The sequence below is a fragment of the Nerophis ophidion genome, linkage group LG03 (genome assembly GCF_033978795.1).
Source record: "Nerophis ophidion isolate RoL-2023_Sa linkage group LG03, RoL_Noph_v1.0, whole genome shotgun sequence".
NCBI classification, from domain to species: Eukaryota; Metazoa; Chordata; class Actinopteri; order Syngnathiformes; family Syngnathidae; genus Nerophis; species Nerophis ophidion.
The window spans coordinates 23,718,071-23,737,979 of NC_084613.1; the positions used below are offsets into that span (position 1 = coordinate 23,718,071).

Genomic DNA, 19,909 nt, shown 5'->3' on the forward strand with positions numbered 1-19,909 from the left:
GATATATTTCATCTCCCTGTAGGCTCGGATGAACCTGGGGGCGGGTGAGGTGGTCCTAACTTCCTCACAAGGTCTCCAGCTTAACAATCTTCTAGAGCACAAAGTCTCCCTTACACTTCAAGACGCCAAGCTCACCATGACAGTTGACAAGCTCTTCTCCACCTACGTCCCTGTGAGCATAGACGGGGAGCAGCTCAACATTGACCTGGGTATTTGGCTCGGAGGTGCCGGAGATCTTGACGCTCCCTACCTTAGCAACGCCATTCCACCTTTCCGGGGATGCATGACTGACGTAAAATTTGAGTCCCATGACTTTGACATTCTCAGCACGCTGTTTAAACAATGCCACGACACAAAGGGATCCTGCAGCAGTGAGTTTGAAGCGGGTGATGGAGAGGCAACCAGTTTCAGCACTCCTGATTCTTTTGTCTCCTTTCCCACTTGGAGTGGTGCAAGCGGAGCACCGAGAGTTTTGGAGTTCCTCATGAAAACCACCATTGAGGACGCCCTTCTCATTTTCCACCCTGGGAGAGAGAGCGACTTCATTGCTCTTGGCATTGTAAAAGGCTACCTGAAAGGTTTGCTGGATTATGGAAAGGGCATGGAGGTGCTGGAGAACACAAATGTGCAGCTAGATGACGATCAGTGGCACAGAGTTAAGGTGCAGGTCAGTCAGGAATCGTTTGATGTTAATGTCGACAGCCAGGTAGTCTCTCTACCTCTTGACTCGTCAAAAAAACTGGACTTGGTAGGAAACTTGTATTTAGGAGGCATCCAGGCTAAAATGAAGGATCTCTTCCGTGAGAGTGGGTCATTGAACCGTGCAGAGGACGAGATGACCGCCGAGTCTTTTATTGGCTGCTTGGGCGAGATCAAAGTCAATCAGAAGGATAGGAGCCTCCAGGATGCTCTGGTAACCAAAGATGTTCACGTTAAATGCGAAGGGGAGGACTATGACTACTCTAGTTATTATGACACCGATGCAACAACAACTTCCCCACCGCCCCACACCCGCTACGTGGATATTGAGACAACTGAATCGCATTGCTACCCAACAGACGACATGCCAGAAGTATTCAAAAACGTAACTAAGCTCCTTGAGGTTACGCCGCTGCTTGTACCTGAAGGAGGAGAAGTTTTTCTTACCGTGGACAACCTCAGTCCAACCTTTGACCTCAGCGCTGCAGGGATGCGTCAGTCACAGATTGTCTTTTCTCTCAAGAGTGACCCCTGGTATGGTGTAGTTGATATGAATATCAACACAAAGCGCACACAAAAATTCACTCTTTTGGACGTTGTCAACCAGAAAATCAAGTACATGCACGATGGGCATGAAAGGCACGCAGATAGAATTCACCTGGATGTGGTTGCTAGCAGTAATGGCTACCTTCCAGAATGTCTCAAAACATCGCAGAGTTACATGGTACCAGTTGAAATCCTTCCCGTCAATGACATACCACAACTGAGTGGAGGAGAAATCACCATTACAGAGAACGGCAGGACTCGCTTGAGCTCCAATTTAATCAAAATCACGGATTCTGACACCCGCTGTGACAACTTAGTGGTAATTGTCACCTCAGACCCTTCAATGAAAGCAGGTTACCTTGAGAACAAGCAGGAGCCAGGACGAAGGCTCACAGAGTTCACTTGCAGGGAACTTAAGGAAGGGAACATCTATTATGTACACAAAGGAGGTGAAGCTGAATCAATAACCCTAGAAGTATCAGACAGACAATCGGTCAGCCACTCTGCAACTTTTAAACTGGCTTTGACGCAGCCACACATGACTATAGTAACCAATACTGGCCTTGCCTTGGCTCAAGGTAGCAACGCTTCAATTGGTATAAACAACTTGGCTGTCCTAACACACCCTCGTAATGGAGATGTTATTTATAACATTACACAGCCGCTGATGTTTGGGGAACTGAAAATAATGACAGATGATGGCATGTGGAAGCCAGTGAATTCGTTTCAGCAATCCGATCTGGATCAAAACCACCTTAGGTACATCAGCACGGATTCAAGTGACCAAGAAGATGTTGTCGAGGAAAGGATTCAGTTTGACACACACCTGGGAAAGTTCTCCCTGTGGAATAACACATTCTTAGTCAAGATCATGCCTTCTCTCGTGAAACTCTCCACACTGGTCCCACTAGAAATGCAGTCTGGTGAGGAAGTAACAATCGGACCCGCTGAGCTTCAGGCAGAGGTGAAAGGAAAAAACTTAGAACCTGAATCTGTTAAGTACATCCTTGTCAAGCCTCCGACACTGGGTAGTCTCCAGCTACTGGATGTAGATTTGACTGATGGGGACACCTTCACCCAGAGAGACCTTATGGACAATTATATCACCTACAAAGTCCTAATGCGAAAAGCTGTGGAAAGTACAGATCAATTCCAGTTCAAAGTATTTGCAGAGGATCAGTACTCTCCTTTGTACACATTCCCAATTAACATCCTCGCTGATCCGGATGCCCCCACTCTAACCAATGAGGCGCTAATTGTCCTACATGGTAGTGAGGGTGTTGTGGACAAAAGTCATCTTTGGATTGAATCAACTACCCTTACAGATTTTATGTACCAGATCACTCAAGGACCGAAACATGGGCGACTCATAAGGGAGTCCCCACCTGGTCAGCCTCGATTTGAGGGAGCGATTAGAGTGTTCAGTAATGAAGACCTCCAACTCAACAGGCTTATTTACCAGCATGATGGTTCCAGAACAGTTAGCGATGACTTTCACTTCACTGTGTTTGATCAGGGCGCAGACAAATTTGGGGTTCAGGAAACAATCACTGGCATTTTCAGGATATCAATCCAAAGCAAGAACGAGCACGCTCCCCAGCAGGTTGTTGACAAGGTTTTCGATGTGGTCCGCCATGGTCAGCGCCTGCTAACGACTGATGATATCCGCTTCAAGGACAACGACGCAGGATTTAATGAATCCCAGATTGTCTATTCTCGTGAGGGAATCCTCTCTGGCAACATTGTCTCTGCGCTGAATCCCTCACAATCCCTTTTCCGTTTCACACAAGCCGACCTGCGCGCTAAAAAGGTCCTCTTCATTCATCACGGAGCCGATCAAGAACGCTTCTCGCTGCAAGTGTCCGACGGCTTTCACAAGACAACCGCTCTGCTGCAGATCCAAGCCAGCGAAGCCTACCTCCGAGTGGTCAACAACACCATGATCGTCATTGACCATGGAGGCACCATGACCCTCGACACCACGCTGCTGAGTGCCGAGTCCAACATGGACATCAGGCATGACGGTGAGATCGCGTTTCACGTGACGTCCCCTCCAAGTGACGGCAGGATCATTGTCAGCGGGGTTGAGGCCTCGGAATTCACCCAGGAGGACTTGAAGAAGGGTGTTGTATCCTACGAACATAACTATGAAAGTCTGAGGTCCAAAGACGCCTTCAGCTTCACGCTCAAAGCAGGAGGACGTTCAGTGGAGGGCACATTCAAGATTAAAATATTCAAACAAGGTTACCTCTCTGAGCCGGTGGTGCTAACCAATGAAGTCATCATTGCCTACGAGGGGGAGCACACCGTTATCAACTCAAACTATCTCAAGGTAATTCTCCCTGACACTGTAAATACTCTGTGCGAAAATGTTATGTGGCCAAAAGCTTACGCAGCAATTTCCATGAATTTACTTTGCGTGTGACATAATTATTCATCTCTTCCCAAGTTCATTTGATGAGATGCGGTCTGCTATTTCACTCCGCCAATGCCTCGTCTGTAATCTCCATCGCAGCCACATGAAAGTGGCACCAAATGTGACGGCACGGCCACCGCTTTTAATCTAGTTTATGTACTAAATTGCAGTCTATTAAGTGTGGAAAACAGAGCACTGTTTATCCCGCCGGGAGCTTCCTGAAGCCCACTGTAATTTGTGCTAGGGGCATGCTTGCAGTTTGTCCGGAAAGGACTTAATGGGATTCAAGTCATCTGTCAAGTCTGAACGCGTTGAACTTTGAGACTAATGAAAAGCAATTTTGATAGCAAAACTCCCAATAAATAAATTTCATATCCTCTGTACAAAGGGGGGAAAAATTAAAAAAACAACAACAACAAAAACAGCAAGAATACTTCCTCAGCCTTGATGGCACTGTGTTTACAAGTGGTAAAATATTGACTTGGCGTGTGGGAGTCCATCTAATATGTTTCCTACTACACTATGAAATGCAAAGCAGTGTGATGGAAAATACTGTGAAAGGGAGCCATGACTGCTAAACAGGCTCGGGGGCTCCCGGGAGCTGATTAAAAACTTCTCCGAGTAGGATGACCGTAAATCTCCCTGTGTGTAAATGTGTAACATGACACAAGTCTACAGCCGTGTCCCAATTTCACACACCAGTGTTAATGAAGTTGAAAGTGCATATATTCTGTGTTCTTAACCCCGAATTATACAAAAATAATGGTCTCAAAGTGACAGGAAGTAGCATTCGTTGCCAACTGAAAGTTAAGACAGCCTTTGAGAGTTATTTTATTTAATTTGATTTGTTCTCTTGGACCCGTGTTGCAATTTTCTTGAATTTGTTGTCAGGTGTGAGACGTCTTTTGTTACAGACATCCATGCAGCAGCTTTAGGGAAACTGCACTGTTTGAGGAATTTTGCCCATTGTTAACAATCCTTATGTAAGACAAAACACATATATTTGTCGTTTTTTTAGCATTCTGAGTCATAAACTACGGCAAGTACAAGGTGGTCAACAATGCAGCTGATAGGGGTAATCCATTGACCCCAAAAAACCCTCTAAAAGCTAAGGAGCACAGGCAACAACAATACTCCATTTATAGTTCATATCCTGAATATTAAAAAGTATTACCAATATTTTTATTATCAGCGCTAACGCAGAGGAAGTACTTTTAGCAGCGCCGTGATTACAAAGCTAATGCTGCTATTGACATACTGAACCGGTGAGCTGCTGCATCACCTTTGAGTTGATAAAAGTTAATCCTAGATTATAAATCATGCCTCTCACTTGTACAGTAGAAGGTTGTGGCCATAAGCCGAGAAGTTGGTCAACTTTGACATTCAACTTAAACCCGGAGATGGCAAAAAAGAGACGAAAAGACGCCTGTTTCATTTTTTTTTTCCACCTGCGTGAGGATTATGAATAATTCATAATCCAAACAATAATATATAAACATTTGGTATCCTTGTGAGAGCAGACATTGTGCAGTAAGTATTTGTTGTATTACATTCATAGTTTGTATTTTTTGTATAGAACTTAGCTACTGCTACTTGCTGGATGTGTTTATATTTCAGCTTCTAAAACTTGTTCAACCTCTTTATATTCAGGCTCAAAAATATAAGGTTCTGGATCATCATTCGTCCCAAAGTCGTCTTTGTCGTCTTTCATGAAGTCTGGCATGATTAGTAGTGTTGTTGTTGTTGTTGTTGTTGTTGTTGTTGTTGAAGGAAATAGCAAATGTTGTGTCGCGTCTGATACTAATATGCTGCCACATGATTAAAATAAGCGAAATACGTAAATATTACATGTTATAATTAATTTGTCTGTTACTTTATTGCATTAGGGTTGTACCGTATACCGGTATTGGTATTGTACTATCCATCCATCCATCCATTTTCTACCGCTTGTCCCTTTCGGGGTCGAGGGGATGAATCATATCCGGTACTATACTGCCTCTAAAAAGTAACAGTTAATAATGTTGACAAAATATTAGAATGATAAAATACATTTTGGCACCGGTACCAGGACCAAAATACTGGTATCGGGACAACACCACATTGCATACATACTTACAGCTTGTATAAAAAAAAAACCTTGATGTTTTTAGAACGCTTTATAGGCGGAGTAGAGCAAATCTCATTATCTTCTTTGTTGGCTGACTTTTGCTAGCTTCTATTTATGATTTAGAATGCATAGAAAAAGAAAAATGTGTATTCGTGTCTTACTTAAGGATTGTTAATGATAGGCAAAAAATCCCCCAAAAAGTGCAATCCTCCTTTAAATGCTTACCACACCACAGTGAAAAAGGAAGTAACACAATTACAGAAATGATTCAAGTAAAGCAGGGGTGTCAAACGTAAAGCCCAAGGGCCAAATCAGGACTGCTAACAGGTTTTATCTGGCACGCAAGATGAGTTTGCGAAGTAAAAAATTAACCTGAAATTTTGGAATGAAAGAAACAGCTAAGCTAAATGTGTCCACTGGATGTCGCAATAGAAATTTTGTAGATGATGCTAAATATGTACAAAATAAATCACATGATGTTACTAAATCAGTGGAGGAAAATGATCAAACTACATAAATAACATGGTGTAATTTGATTTTGATATAATTTTTTATCATTATTGAAAATTAACACCAGTTAATTAACTGATAAACATTATCACATAATTTATTCGGAAAATATAAATAACGACAAATAAATTATTAACCGCACCATGTAAGTGTAAAAAAAAAAAAATCAACAAGATTATAATTTTCAGAATGTGCTTGTTGTATTTTTAAACAGAGAAAACAATCTGAAGTTGTCTTTATTTTTAAATGATTGTGCCGTGATTTTACCAGTCAGGCCCACTTGGGGTTAGATTTTTATCCATGTGGCTTCCCGATCTAAAATGAGAGTAAGGCACAACTAATACAAATTTTGGGTCATATTCTATCCATCATGATCAAAATAAAGTGTATTTTATTCTCATGGTGACCACATCTCTTTCGTCCGGCTGCAAGTATTCCTTTTCCCATGAAAAGAATGAATAATCATTCCTTTTCTGATCAAGTCCCACCTTCCTGCTTAAGGCCAATTATCAAAATCCATAACCTTTGGTCTTCTCGTTAAAGGCTACCGGTCCAATATTTCTGCAGTTGTTTTCATTTGCTTATTTCCTTTAGGCAACAGTAACTTGATAGACGCTGCTTATTCCCTCATTTAGGTGGAGCAAGCGGACATCCTGCCAACAGAGATGGTGTTCACCATCAAAGAGCCGCCGCGCCTCGGCCACGTGGTCAAGCTCACAAACAGCTCCGACGGGACCGACACGCCGCTCCTCGACTACATTCACTCATTCACGCAGGACGACGTCCAACACGGCCGCATCCTCTACGTGTCTGCATCCATCCAGGTTTGCTCTTCACTTCCTGGCTTGCGATTAATCTCTAAAGCACCACGTATGGCGAACAACTGCCTCTTCTACAGGGTCTTGACGGCTTCACCATGGACGTCAGCAATGGTTTCACCACGGTGGAGGACCTGCGCGTCACCGCCAACATCGTGCCTCGCCTCATCCCCATCCAGACCTTCAACTTCACCGTGAAGGAAGGCCTCAGCCATATCGTTGATGACAAGATCATCAACATCTCGCACCCCTTCTACAACTCCATCAACATAGAGTTTGTGGTGGAGGAGCCGCCGCAGAACGGGGAGATACGTTACAAGGACGGAGACGAGGTCACTTACTTCACGTGGGAGGAGGTACGGTATTAAGCTATACGAGTATAAACATAGTCAATATATTTTATAGGAGCTGTCTGTTGTTTTTAAAGTTCTATGGAAGAAACGTGAGCCAAGGATCTTTTAAATGACAGGAGCTCTATGTTGTTTTGTAAGTTATACTGCAAAAACATAGGCTAAAGATCCTCTATATGACAGGAGCTCTATGCTGTTTTGTATGCTATACTGCAAAAACGCAAGCCAAAGATTCTCTATATGATAGGAGCACTATGCTGTTTTGTAAGTTATACTGCAAAAACGCAACCCAAAGAACCTCTATATGATCGGATCTCTATGCTGTTTTGTATGTTTTACTGCAAAAACGCGAGCCAAAGATCTTCTATATGACAGGAGCTCTACGCTGTTTTGCAAGTTATACTGCAAAAAATGCGAGCCAAAGATATTTTAGATGAAAGGAGCTCTATGCTGTTTTGTAAGTTGGACTGTAAAAACGCATGCCAAGGTACCTCTATAAGACAGGATCTCTATGCTGTCTTGTAAGCTATACTGCAAAAACGCGAGCCAAAGATCCTCTATATGACAGGAGCTCTATGATCTTTTGTAAGTTATATTGCAAAAACGCGAACCAAAGAACTTCTATATGACAGGAGCTCTACGCTGTTTTGCAAGTTATACTGCAAAAAATGCGAGCCAAAGATCCTTTATATAACAGGAGCTCTATGCTGCTTTGTAAGCTATACTGCAAAAACGCAAGCCAAAGTTCCTCTCTATGCTGTTTTGTAAGCTATACTGCAAAAACGCAAGCCAAAGTTCCTCTCTATGCTGTTTTGTAAGCTATACTGCAAAAACGCGAGCCAAAGTTCCTCTATATGACAGGAGCTCTATATTCTTTTGTAAGTTATAATGCAAAAACGCGAGCCAAAGATCTTCTATATGATGCTGTATTGTAAGCTATACTGCAAAAACGCAAGCCAAAGTTCCTCTATATGACAGGAGCTCTATGCTGTTTTGTAAGTTACATTGCAAAAATGTCAGCCAAAAATCCTCTATATGACAGGAGCTCTATGCTCTTTTGTAAGTTATACTGCAAAAATGTGAGCCAAAGATCTTCTATACGAAAGGAGCTGTACACTGTTTTGCAAGTTATACTGCAAAAAACGCGAGCCAAAGATCCTTTATATGACGGGAGCTCTATGCTGTTTTGTAAGTTATACTGCAAAAATGTCAGCCAAAGATCCACTATATGACAGGAGCTCTACACTATTTTGCAAGTTATACTGCAAAAAACGCGAGCCAAAGATCCTTTAAATGAAAGGAGCTATAAGCTGTTTTGTATGTTATACTGCAAAAACGCGAGCCAAAGATCCTCTATATGACAGGAGCTCGATGCTCTTTTGTAAGTTATACTGCAAAAAGGCGAGCCAAAGATTTTCTGTATGACAGGAGCTCTACGCTGTTTTGTAAGTTATACTGCAAAAATGCGAGCCAAAGATCCTCTATATGAAAGGAGTGAAGTGAATTATATTTATATAGCGCTTTTCTCTAGCGACTCAAAGCGCTTTACACAGTGAAACCCAATATCTAAGTTACATTTAAACCAGTGTGGGTGGCACTGGGAGCAAGTGGGAAAAGTGTCTTGCCCAAGGACACAACGGCATTGACTAGGATGGCGGAAGCGGGAATCGAACCTGCAACCTTCAAGTTGCTGGCACGGCCGCTCTACCAACCGAGCTAAACCGCGCCACTGTTTGGGTCATATTGGAGCTCTACACTGTTTTGCAAGTTATACTGCAAAAAACGCGAGCCAAAGATCCTTTAAATGAAAGGAGCTCTATGCTGTTTTGTATGTTATACTGCAAAAACACAAGCCAAAGATTCTCTATATGACAGGAGCTCGATGCTGTTTTGTAAGTTATACTGCAAAAACGCAAGCCAAAGAACCTCTATAAGATAGCAGCTCTATGCTGTTTTGTAAGGTTTACTGCAAAACGCGAGCCAAAGATCCTCTACATGACAGGAGCTCTAAGCTGTTTTGTAAGTTATACTGCAAAAACGTAAGCCAAAGATCCTCTATATTACAGGAGCGCTATGTTGTTTTGTAAGTTATACTGCAAAATCGTGAGCCAAAGATCCTCTATATTGGACGGCGTGGCGCAGTGGGGAGAGGGGCCGTGCGCAACCCGAGGGTCCCTGGTTCAAATCCCACCTAGTACCAACCTCGTCACGTCCGTTGTGTCCTGAGCAAGACACTTCACTCTTGCTCCTGATGAGTGCTGGTTGGCGCCTTGCATGGCAGCTCCCTCCATCAGTGTGTGAATGTGTGTGTGAATGGGTAAATGTGGAAGTAATGTCAAAGCGCTTAGAGTACCTTGAAGGTAGAAAAGCGCTATACAAGTACAACCCATTTATCATTTATCATTTATATGACAGGAGCTCTATGTTGTGTTGTAAGTTATACTGCAAAATCGCGAGCCAAAGATCCTCTATATGACAGGTGCGCCCTGTGGTTGTTTTAAGCTCTACTGCAAAAAACAGTAGTCAAAGATCCTCTACGCGCCATTTATGTGGCTCAAAAGTTGAAAATAATTCGAATTCTGTACCTTGCGGGAAGCTTCTCCCTCAAACTACAAACATGGCCGTCGGAGCGGAGACAAAGGTCCAGTCCAGAGGCATCAAAAAGTGACTTGAAGATTGGTCTCTACAGCAAAATCTATGCAATATTTTGACCAAATGACCGTCATTACATGATGTGTATGTAACGGAGGCCAGCCAGTTTGGATGGGCCATGTGTACATGGGTAAATCCTCACTCCCTGACCATCTCAAGAGCAGTGTTTGCTATCGGGTTGATATCCCAGGCTATTAGCTAGGCAGTTAGCACGCTTGTCTCTCATGTCAATGACCCAGGTCCAAGTACCATGCAGAACAGAGAGCAGAGACTGACCCAGGCGGGTCACAAGTAGAGCATGGGGTGTCAAAAACACGCCCCAACAATCTGGCCCTGCGGCCCCCAAGATGAGTCTGCTGTTATAAACGGATGTCGCAATAGCAAGTCGAGTGTAACCCACAACAATCGCACTGTTAAAAAATGACGTGTCAGCTAACTTTAAGCGCCCTCCAATCAGCGCAAGTACAAGCAATCAGCTGCTCCTGTTGTGGCTGGCAGCAGATGGCCTGAGACTAATGCAGTATTGACGCACAGTACCTTCTTTCATTGTATTTTATCCACTTGATGGATAATGTATCGAAATGGTAAAATGGGAAGATTTAAGTCAACATGACCATCATCTTCGTAGTTAGAGTAGTTGACAGCACGGTGCGCACCCTGAACTCCATGGTAAAAATGTATTTTTCTACATTTGTTTGTTTTATTTTAAGTGGTTAAGTTTGTAGTTATGTTATCTTGACTTTGGCTATGGTGTCATTTAGAGAATTGTTTTGTTTATATTAAATTATTTTAATATTTGAGTGATAAATGTTGCGAATGTCACCAATGCGGTGGTTTGAGGAAACCCTCGGTTTCTGTTCCAAATACCTTTTTCAATGGTGAACTGCCATTTAAGTGCTCAAAGTTTAATGAGTTTGTAAATACACTCACACAAAGTCTAAGTTCCTGGTGTTTTTGAAACGGGACCAGTGTTTTGGCAAGAGGATTATTTGTAATATGTACATTTTCAGAATGTGCCTGGTCTACTTTTGGCCAATGTAAAACGAAACAAAATTTTTTGAAGTTACCTTTATTTTTAAGTTATTATGCCATGATTTTTACCAGTGCGGCCTATGTTGGAATATATTTTCCTCTTTGCGGCGCCTGAGCTAAAATTACTTTGACACTCCTGATGAAGAGCAAAAGGAGGTGTTTCGGAAATAGAAACAAATATATCATAATATAACCGCTTTAATACATGAGGCCCATGGTCACTGTCCTTATACAACCAACTCTGCCTTTCGGGTGAACATCCGCGGGTAAAATAAAGGAGCATGAGTGCTCAAAATAAATGATGTGATTAATCTGCAACTATACATGATTCATGCAGTATTTTTTGGTAATTGCACACATGAAATAACTAATTTTTGAGGGCCCCAATTAAAAATAGATTATATCCGAAGCACACTTTTCATTGAAGAATCTCACAATGTGACTGAGCAAAAACAAAAACAAGTAAAAAAAAAAAAAAAAGAAAAGTTCAAAACAGCCAAGTAAAAAGTGCAACAGAAATAGCCAATATTCAGGGAAAGGCCACAAAAAGTATTTTCTTGGAAGCTTTAACAGTCATCTATGGCAGTGGTTCTCAACCTTTTTTCAGTGATGTACCCCCTGTGAACATTTTTTTAATTCAAGTACCCCCTAATCAGAGTAAAGCATTTTTGGTTGAAAAAAAGAGATAAAGAAGTAAAATACAGCACTATGTCATCAGTTTCTGATTCATTAAATTGTATAACAGTGCAAAATATTGCTCATTTGTATTGGTCTTTCTTGAACTATTTGGAAAAAAAGATATCAAAATAACTAAAAACTTGTTGAAAAATAAACAAGTGTTTCAATTATAAATAAAGATTTCTACACATAGAAGTAATCATCAACTTAAAGGGCCCTCTTTGGGGATTGTAATAGAGATCCATCTGGATTCATGAACTTAATTCTGAACATTTCTTCACAGAAAAAGAAATCTTTAACATCAATATTTATGGAACATGTCCACAAAAATGAATATTGCATTCTTTTATGAACTTACATTCATATTTTGTTGAAGTATCATTCAATAAATATATTTATATAGGATTTTGGAGTGGTTGCTATTTTTAGAATATTTTAAAAAAATCTCACGTAACCCTTAGCATACCTTCAAGTACCCCCAGGGGTACGCGTACCCCCATTTGAGAACCACTGATCTATGGAATCAAAAGAGCCAACTCGTACTTTTTCCTCTTGCCAATGAAAAACAGGACTCTGCATGGTCCAATCCAAAGTATGTTGATGATCCTTGCAAATATTTTCACCCTGCATCCATGGAACCAACTTCAAAGATTTTTAAAACATCTTATTGAGGATTACCACGGCGAGGAGGCTGTTACAAAACCTCCCCTCTCAGTTACTGTACTATTGAGGGGGCTGGTCGCTGTCTTGTCTCCCGCCACTTTAAGGAAAATACAAAAAATACATGAGCAGTTACCAATGGAAAAAAACCTCAGAGAGAGCGGACTACATCGTTTGGGGTTGCAGAGCTCGTCACAGCGACATCTGAGGAGCTCCCACATCATCCAGCCTCATGCACAAGCGCGCTGGAAAAACTGACTATACTTTTTGACCGCCTGCAGCCAAAATAAACCGGCGGCGTGCATTCCTGTTATAGAGTTTGCGCGCAAGCCCGCCCCCGTGCTTTTGTTTGCCAGACCCACGTCTCCAAATAAGTGGGGATCATACACAAAAAGCAAAAACAAAACGTCTCAGTAGGAGCGGCCAAGCGTTGATATGATTTCCCGCTATGCAAAGTTTCGAGAGGAAAAGAGAAAGTTTTAAGTTCATGTTTTATGTATGCACTTCTTCTACTTACACTCGGGGAAAGGAAGCCAAACTGTAATTTCTGGAATATTTTCCTTCAATTTGGCAGAGGGGTTAGTGCGTCTGCCTCACAATACGAAGATCCTGAGTAGTCTGGGGTTCCATCCCGGGCTCGGAATCTTTCTGTGTGGAGTTTGCATGTTCTCCCCATGAATGCGTGGGTTCCCTCCGGGTACTCCGGCTTCCTCCCACTTCCAAAGACATGCACCTGGGGATAGGTTGATTGGCAACACTAAATTGGCCCTAGTGTGTGAATGTGAGTGTGAATGTTGTCTGTCTGTCTGTGTTGGCCCTGCGATGAGGTAGCGACTTGTCCAGGGTGTACCCCGCCTTCGCCCGATTGTAGCTGAGATAGGCGCTAGCACCCCCCGCAACTCCAAAAGGGAATAAAGGGTAGAAAATGGAAGGATGGACTTCTTAGTCTACGTGTTTGGTTACTACCTGTGTTTGGGTTTTATGACGACTAGTTGTGCGCTCTTTCTTTTCTTCCAGTGCATTCTCATGTGGCACTAGTTTTGTTTTCATGTGCACTCCCACTTGTGTTTTTTTCTTGTATATTCTTTTATACAGTTCAACCTGCACGCTATCACCTGTATCCGCACTTAGGGTCACAACGACCGCATCCCTAACAAAATGACTAAAATTAAGCTTATTGTCAGCCACCCTGTACTTGTTGTATATTACTGCTGAAGTTGCTTCCTAGCAGTTCCACTGTAGACACGGCACAGGAGCCAAGCGTGCAGTTTTAAACAAAGTTTTTAATGCACATAGGTTTTATCAAAGTCTTTCTCCCGCAGAACGTGACTTTTCAGTCACGTCCATATCCTCTCTCGCCCCCTGCTCTCGGGCCACTCACTGTTAAAGACAACAGATGTTTAGATTAACACGTACCACTTGGGAAATCTAATCACCTGTCAGCTGTGTCTCGCCGTCAGCACATGCCCCGTCCCCATCTCATGGTGCTCGTCCTCTGCACCATAGACAGAGGCGGTGACCTTTGCTCCTGCAGGCACGCTGGCCACACCCCCCTCCACAATTACAAATTAGAATACATAGTACGACATAGGGATTGTGAATGATCGACAACATGTTTTTAAAAGTGCAGTTTAGTGGACAATTTAGCGATTAGCGTATCCTTTTGTTACACTTGGCGTATAAAATGTTTAGCATTGCCCCTCAGTGATAATACTTGTAAGAATTGTGTTTTTTTTTTGCAGCAATGAAGGTGATAAATTAATTTAGCGGAGCGGCGCCACACAGTTAGCTGCAAACCGATCAAAAATAAATCCAGTACCAACCAACAGGGTTTATTTTTTTGTGATCGGTATTGAAAGGCATTTATGGCCAATAACATCAGCGCACCCCTAGCTACACATGAGCCCTCACACAAGTATAAACTTTATCTCGCAACTAGAGGTGAGGGAAATAATCGATTTTTAGATGCATCGCAATTCAGACAGGGACAATTATAAAATGGATTAGTAAATGTCTATAATCGATATATTTATTGTACATAAAGCTCCTTTAATTTTGGACACGTGTGTTGCATTTTGCACAAATTTATATTAATCTAATAAATGAATTGGAAATTAATCAGGGGTGTGGGAAAAAAATCGATTCGAATTTGAATCACGATTTTCACATTGCGCGATACAGAATCGATTCTCTTTTTTTTTTTTAAACTATTTTCTTTTTTTTTTTTAATTAATCAATCCAAAAGAACAATACACAGCAATACCGTAACAATGCAATCCAATTCCAAAATCAAACCTGATCCAGCAACACTCAGAACTGCAATAAACAGAGCAATTGAGAGGAGACACAAACACGACACAGAACAAACCAAAAGTAGTGAAACAAAAATGAATATTATCAACAACAGCATCAATATTAGTTATAATTTCAACATAGCAGTGATTAAAAATCCCTCATTGACATTATCATTAGACATTTACACAAATAAAAAAAAGAACAATAGTGTCACAGTGGCTTACACTTGCATCGCATCTCATAAGCTTGACAACACACTGTGTCCAATATCTTTACTAAGATAAAATAAGTCATATTTTTGGTTCGTTTAATAGTTAAAACAAATTTACATTATTGCAATTAGTTGATAAAACATTGTCCTTTACAATTATTAAAGCTTTTTACAAAAATAGACTGGGGTAGATCCTGCTGAAATCCTATGTATTGAATGAATAGAGAATCCTTTTGAATCGGGAAAAAAATCGTTTATGAATCGAGAATCGTGTTGAATTGGAAAAAAAATCGATTTTGAATCGAATCGTGACCCCAAGATTCGATATTGAATCGAATCATTGGACACCCAGAGATTCACAGCCCTAGAATTAATTTACTAATTCTTTTTACAAATGCGCCGTTTTTAAAAGTTGCAAGTTATACACGCTTATTTAGTGAAACGAAAAAAATTGTAAAACTGCATCAATATACACAAGTTAAAAAAATGCATCAATAATCGATTTCTAATTGAATCGTAGCTCCTGAATCGTAATCGAATTGTGAGGTTCATCTACTCTACTCGCAAGTACTTTTTTTTTTTAACTTTTAGCACCTGTGTGACAGTGCATATTTCATATAAATCACTAAAAAATGTGGTTTAGATAGTGACAGTACTCGGTCAGCCTATAATTTATAAACTATAAAATGCTTTTACTCAGGATCCATAATAGGTGAAATGCCCATACTAGAATTGTTCAAATACTATATATCCTAGAGCTGGGAAACTTTGGGCACCAAATATTTGATTTGATTCGTGGGGGTAACTATTCGATTCAGAATCGATTCTGTATTCAAAATATATACTTTTTTTAATAACATTGGGTGACAGTTCTATGATTAACTACATTCCTCCATAAAATAAATAAACAGCTCTGAACAATTTCTATGTTACTTAAAAGAAAACTGGTATTTATATTTAATAAATACAAATAACGCAACAAGAGAAGCATCCCACACTACTATTTCCCGTATTAAATTATAATGGTGCAAAAAAATGCCAACACAAAGTGCTTTTTGTTGACATATACCTCTGTTATTTACTGTGTAACATATCAAAGGACACGTGGAACCAACGCAAGGTAACACCGGTTGCTTAGTAAGTGTTTTTATGTAAGCAAACAAATGTTCAGGTGCATGGGAAGCTTATTCTACTCTTTTGGAGCTTTAATAGAAACGGCAGTTTGAGCAGAAGTAGATTTTCTTTGTGGAACCTTACAATCCCCCCGGTTGCCAATTTTAAAGCCTTCGTTTAGGACTCTGAGCACAGCATCGCATCAAGGCAGCTTTGTGAATTATTTTGTAAACAGGAGAGAAGATATGACTAAATACGAAAGCTGAGTTTGTTATATTCAGAGAGAATGATAAAATTGTTTTTTTGGAGTCTTTCATGGCATATGGAGTAAAGAATCATATCATGTAAATTTGCTTTGGCAGCTTTGGGAGAAAGGAAGTCTCTCATATGCTATATGTTCAAAATGTTTTACTTAAGTTCATGAGGTTTTTTGATGAGTCAAAAATAATCCTGTTATTGACTTAGCCGCTATGTTGTCTCTTCCCGAAATGGAGGGAGATCATTAATGTATCGTATTTCGACCAGTAAATAAGCCACATTCACTAAATTTTAGGAAGAAAAAACATTTTTGTCCATGTATTAGCCACACCGGACTGACTATAAGCCGCAGATATATACGTTGTGAAATGAGTATTTCACACCAAAAGATTTTAAAAATATTTACATACCTTAATTGTTTCCAAACCAGTCTCAGCAACAAGGCGGTAAAACGGCTGATCAAACAAAACAGAAGTCATCAGCACGGACCAAATAGCTGCGGAAGTTCGCTCTCCAATCAGCTAAACAAACTCAATAACTCCACGGTGACGTTTTGGTGAATTTACTAAGGAATTTGTGAACTGAAACAATACAAAAAATACCAACAAAGACGTTCGTAAACTTGTTAGCATATTAGCCATTGCTAATAACGCTACTAGCTGAATGACATTACAATATCAAGTACAAACATACATGAAAACACTATCGCAGACATCACACATGGAACGATTTAGTAAGTATGTATTGTTTTAGTTATATTGTGAAACTTACAAACATTGCTGGGAGTGATGAATGAAGAATCTGTACGAGTAGAAAATGCTATTGTAGGCGAGAAGACCTAACAGCAATTGTACTTCCGGTTGAAAGCTTTAGTCTAAACAGAAGGGCAATGCAGGACCTGCAGTGAGCGAACTCGCTCCCAAATGATGGCACTATAGCACAAACAATAACGCACCTACCCAATGTCTTTGCTTGTTTGTTTGTTTTTTTACTTTTTGCATTATGGCCGTCAGCGAACAAAAAGCGGTAAAGTTACCCACACCGTTTTATAAGCCGCAGGGTCCACAGTACAGCAAAAAAGTAGCGGCTTCACGTTCGGAATTTACGGTTAGTGCAGAATTCAAAAGGTCAGAGGATTGATACCCCCCTACTACACATTTGAGCATGGTTAAGCAAATGCAGGTTTTACGGGGGGAAACATACAATGTTGCTATCTATCATCCCCCATCTGTCTAGAATACCTGGTTGAACTTTGGAGGCGGTCTTACAAGTTTCCTACAAGGAGTTAGTTCAGGTACGATCACCCTCTAGGGCCAAAAATGGCACCTTCACAACAAAATAGCGTACAATCTTTGTGTTTCATAGTATAGGATGGTACCTTTCTCCCTTGACAAAATCTCCGTTTGACATGTGGATCTTTTTGTCCAAGAATCATATCATGTAAATTTGAGTTGGCAGCTTTGGGAGAAAGCGAGTCTCTCATATTCCAGAAGTTAGCAATGTTTTGCTTCAGTTCATAAGCATCTTTTTTACTTCAATTTTAAGTCAAGAATGACTAATTTCATTGACTTAGTCACTATGCTACCTCATTCCGAACAGCACGGAGACAATTACTGTACAGTAAGTGCAGAATAAAAAGGGTCAGGGGATTGATCCCTGGGTCACTCCCATACTACATATTTGAGTGCAGTTACCCAAATAAAAGTGCAGGCTTTACGGTGAAAACATGCGATCTTCGCAATTTATCATCTCCGATCTGTCTGGAATACCTGGTTGAACTTTGGAGTTGGTCTTATAATTTTTGTACAATAAGTTAGTTCAGGTAGGATCCCCCACCAGGGCCAAAAATGGCACCTTTACAACAAAATAGCTCACAATCTCTGTGTTTCATGGTATAGGATGGCACCTTCCTCTCTTGGCAAAATCTCCGGTTGACATATGGATGATGTTGTCCAAGAATGATATGATGTAAATTTTAGTTTGCAACTTTAGGAGAAAGCAAGTCTCTCATATTCCAGGAGTTATCAATGTTTTGCTTCAGTTCAAAAGCATCTTTTTTACTTCAATTTTAAGTCAAGAATGACTAATTTCATTGACTTAGCCACTATGTTACCTAGGGGTGTAATGGTACGTGTATTTGTATTGAACCATTTCGGTACGGGGGTTTCGGTTGGGTTCGTAGGTGTACCGAACGAGTTTCCACACGGACATATTGAGTAGCGTACCGCACATTGTGTAAACATTACACACCGAGGCACAACACATGGCATGCTAGCAGCGACCGGGCTACGATAGACTGACCATGCCTTCTCTTTTCACCGGATATGTCCTCTTTTGTGGGGCTGTCCGGGTGGAGTTTCTTAAATGCCTCAAATGTCCGGCATTTTAAGTTAGGGTTGCGTGTATTTTCAATGTACGTTCAGGGCTAAGAAGGGGTTAAAAACAAAACAAATTGTGCACGCAGCAGCATTTGTGACGCGAGAGAGTTATGATAAACACAAATGTGTCGCCAAGCTCTGCTTTTTACCCATAGATTTATCAGTTGTTGTTTTTTTTATTATCTATAGCAGGGGTGTCAAAAGTGTGCCCCGAAAGCCATTTGCAGCCCACAGCTAATGTTTTAAAGGCCCACGGCACATTCTAAAAATACTATTAAAGCAAACAAAAACATAGACAAAAGTGAAATAAAAAAGTTCAAAGGCTAAATGTAATTTAGAAAAAGTTGCAACGTTGACTAATAAAACAAAGCTGTCTTTGCGCAAAACAAAATATTGAATCAAAATCAATGTTATTATGAATTATTGACGTATCCAAGGTTCCCATTACTTCACATCAAATATTCCACTAAGAAAAATATTTTTGGTGGAAGATTTTGCAAATTTGGTAAGTAAATAACCAAAAAATGTATATTTTGTTCTTTTCTTACTGTACCGAAAATGAACCGAATCATGACCTCTGAACCGAGGTATGTACCGAACCGAAATGTTTGTGTACCGTTACACCCCTAACTTTACCTCATCCCGAACTATAGGGAGACCATTAATGTGCAATAAAAGCAAAATAAAAAGTGTCAGAGGATTGATCTCTGGGGCACTCCCGTACTACATATTTGAGTGCGGTTAACCGAATTAGAGTGCAAGCTTTACTTGGAAAACATACAACCTTCGCTATGTATCATCCGCTATCTGTCTAGAATACCTGGTTGCACTTGGGAGGTGGTCTTATAAATTTCCTACAAGAAGTTGGTTCAGGTATCCCAAGCTTCGGTCAAAATGGCACCTTCACAACAAAATAGCATACAATCTCTTGGGTTTCATGGTATAGGATGGCACCTTTCTCTCTTGGCAAAATCTCCGGTTGACATATGGATCATGTTATCCAAGAATCGTATCATGTAAATTTGAGTTGGCAGCTTTTGGAGAAAGCGAGTCTCTCATATTCCAGAAGATAGCAATGTTTTTCTTCAATTCAAAAGCATTTTTTTAACTTCAATTTTAAGTCAGGAATTACTAATTTCATTGACTTAGCCACTATGTTACCTCATACCGAACTGTGTGGAGACCA

General features: G+C 40.7%; 1 protein-coding gene across 1 annotated transcript in view; it reads left to right on the top strand.

The window, feature by feature from the left end:
* Positions 1–19,909, top strand: part of cspg4 (chondroitin sulfate proteoglycan 4) — a 159,353-nt gene that overhangs the window by 111,523 nt on the left and 27,921 nt on the right. Inside the window, exons 3-5 of the mRNA XM_061894599.1 lie at positions 23–3,577; positions 6,914–7,102; positions 7,177–7,452. Of these exons, the coding sequence (XP_061750583.1) occupies positions 23–3,577; positions 6,914–7,102; positions 7,177–7,452 (4,020 nt within the window). The remainder of the gene's footprint in view (positions 1–22; positions 3,578–6,913; positions 7,103–7,176; positions 7,453–19,909) is intronic.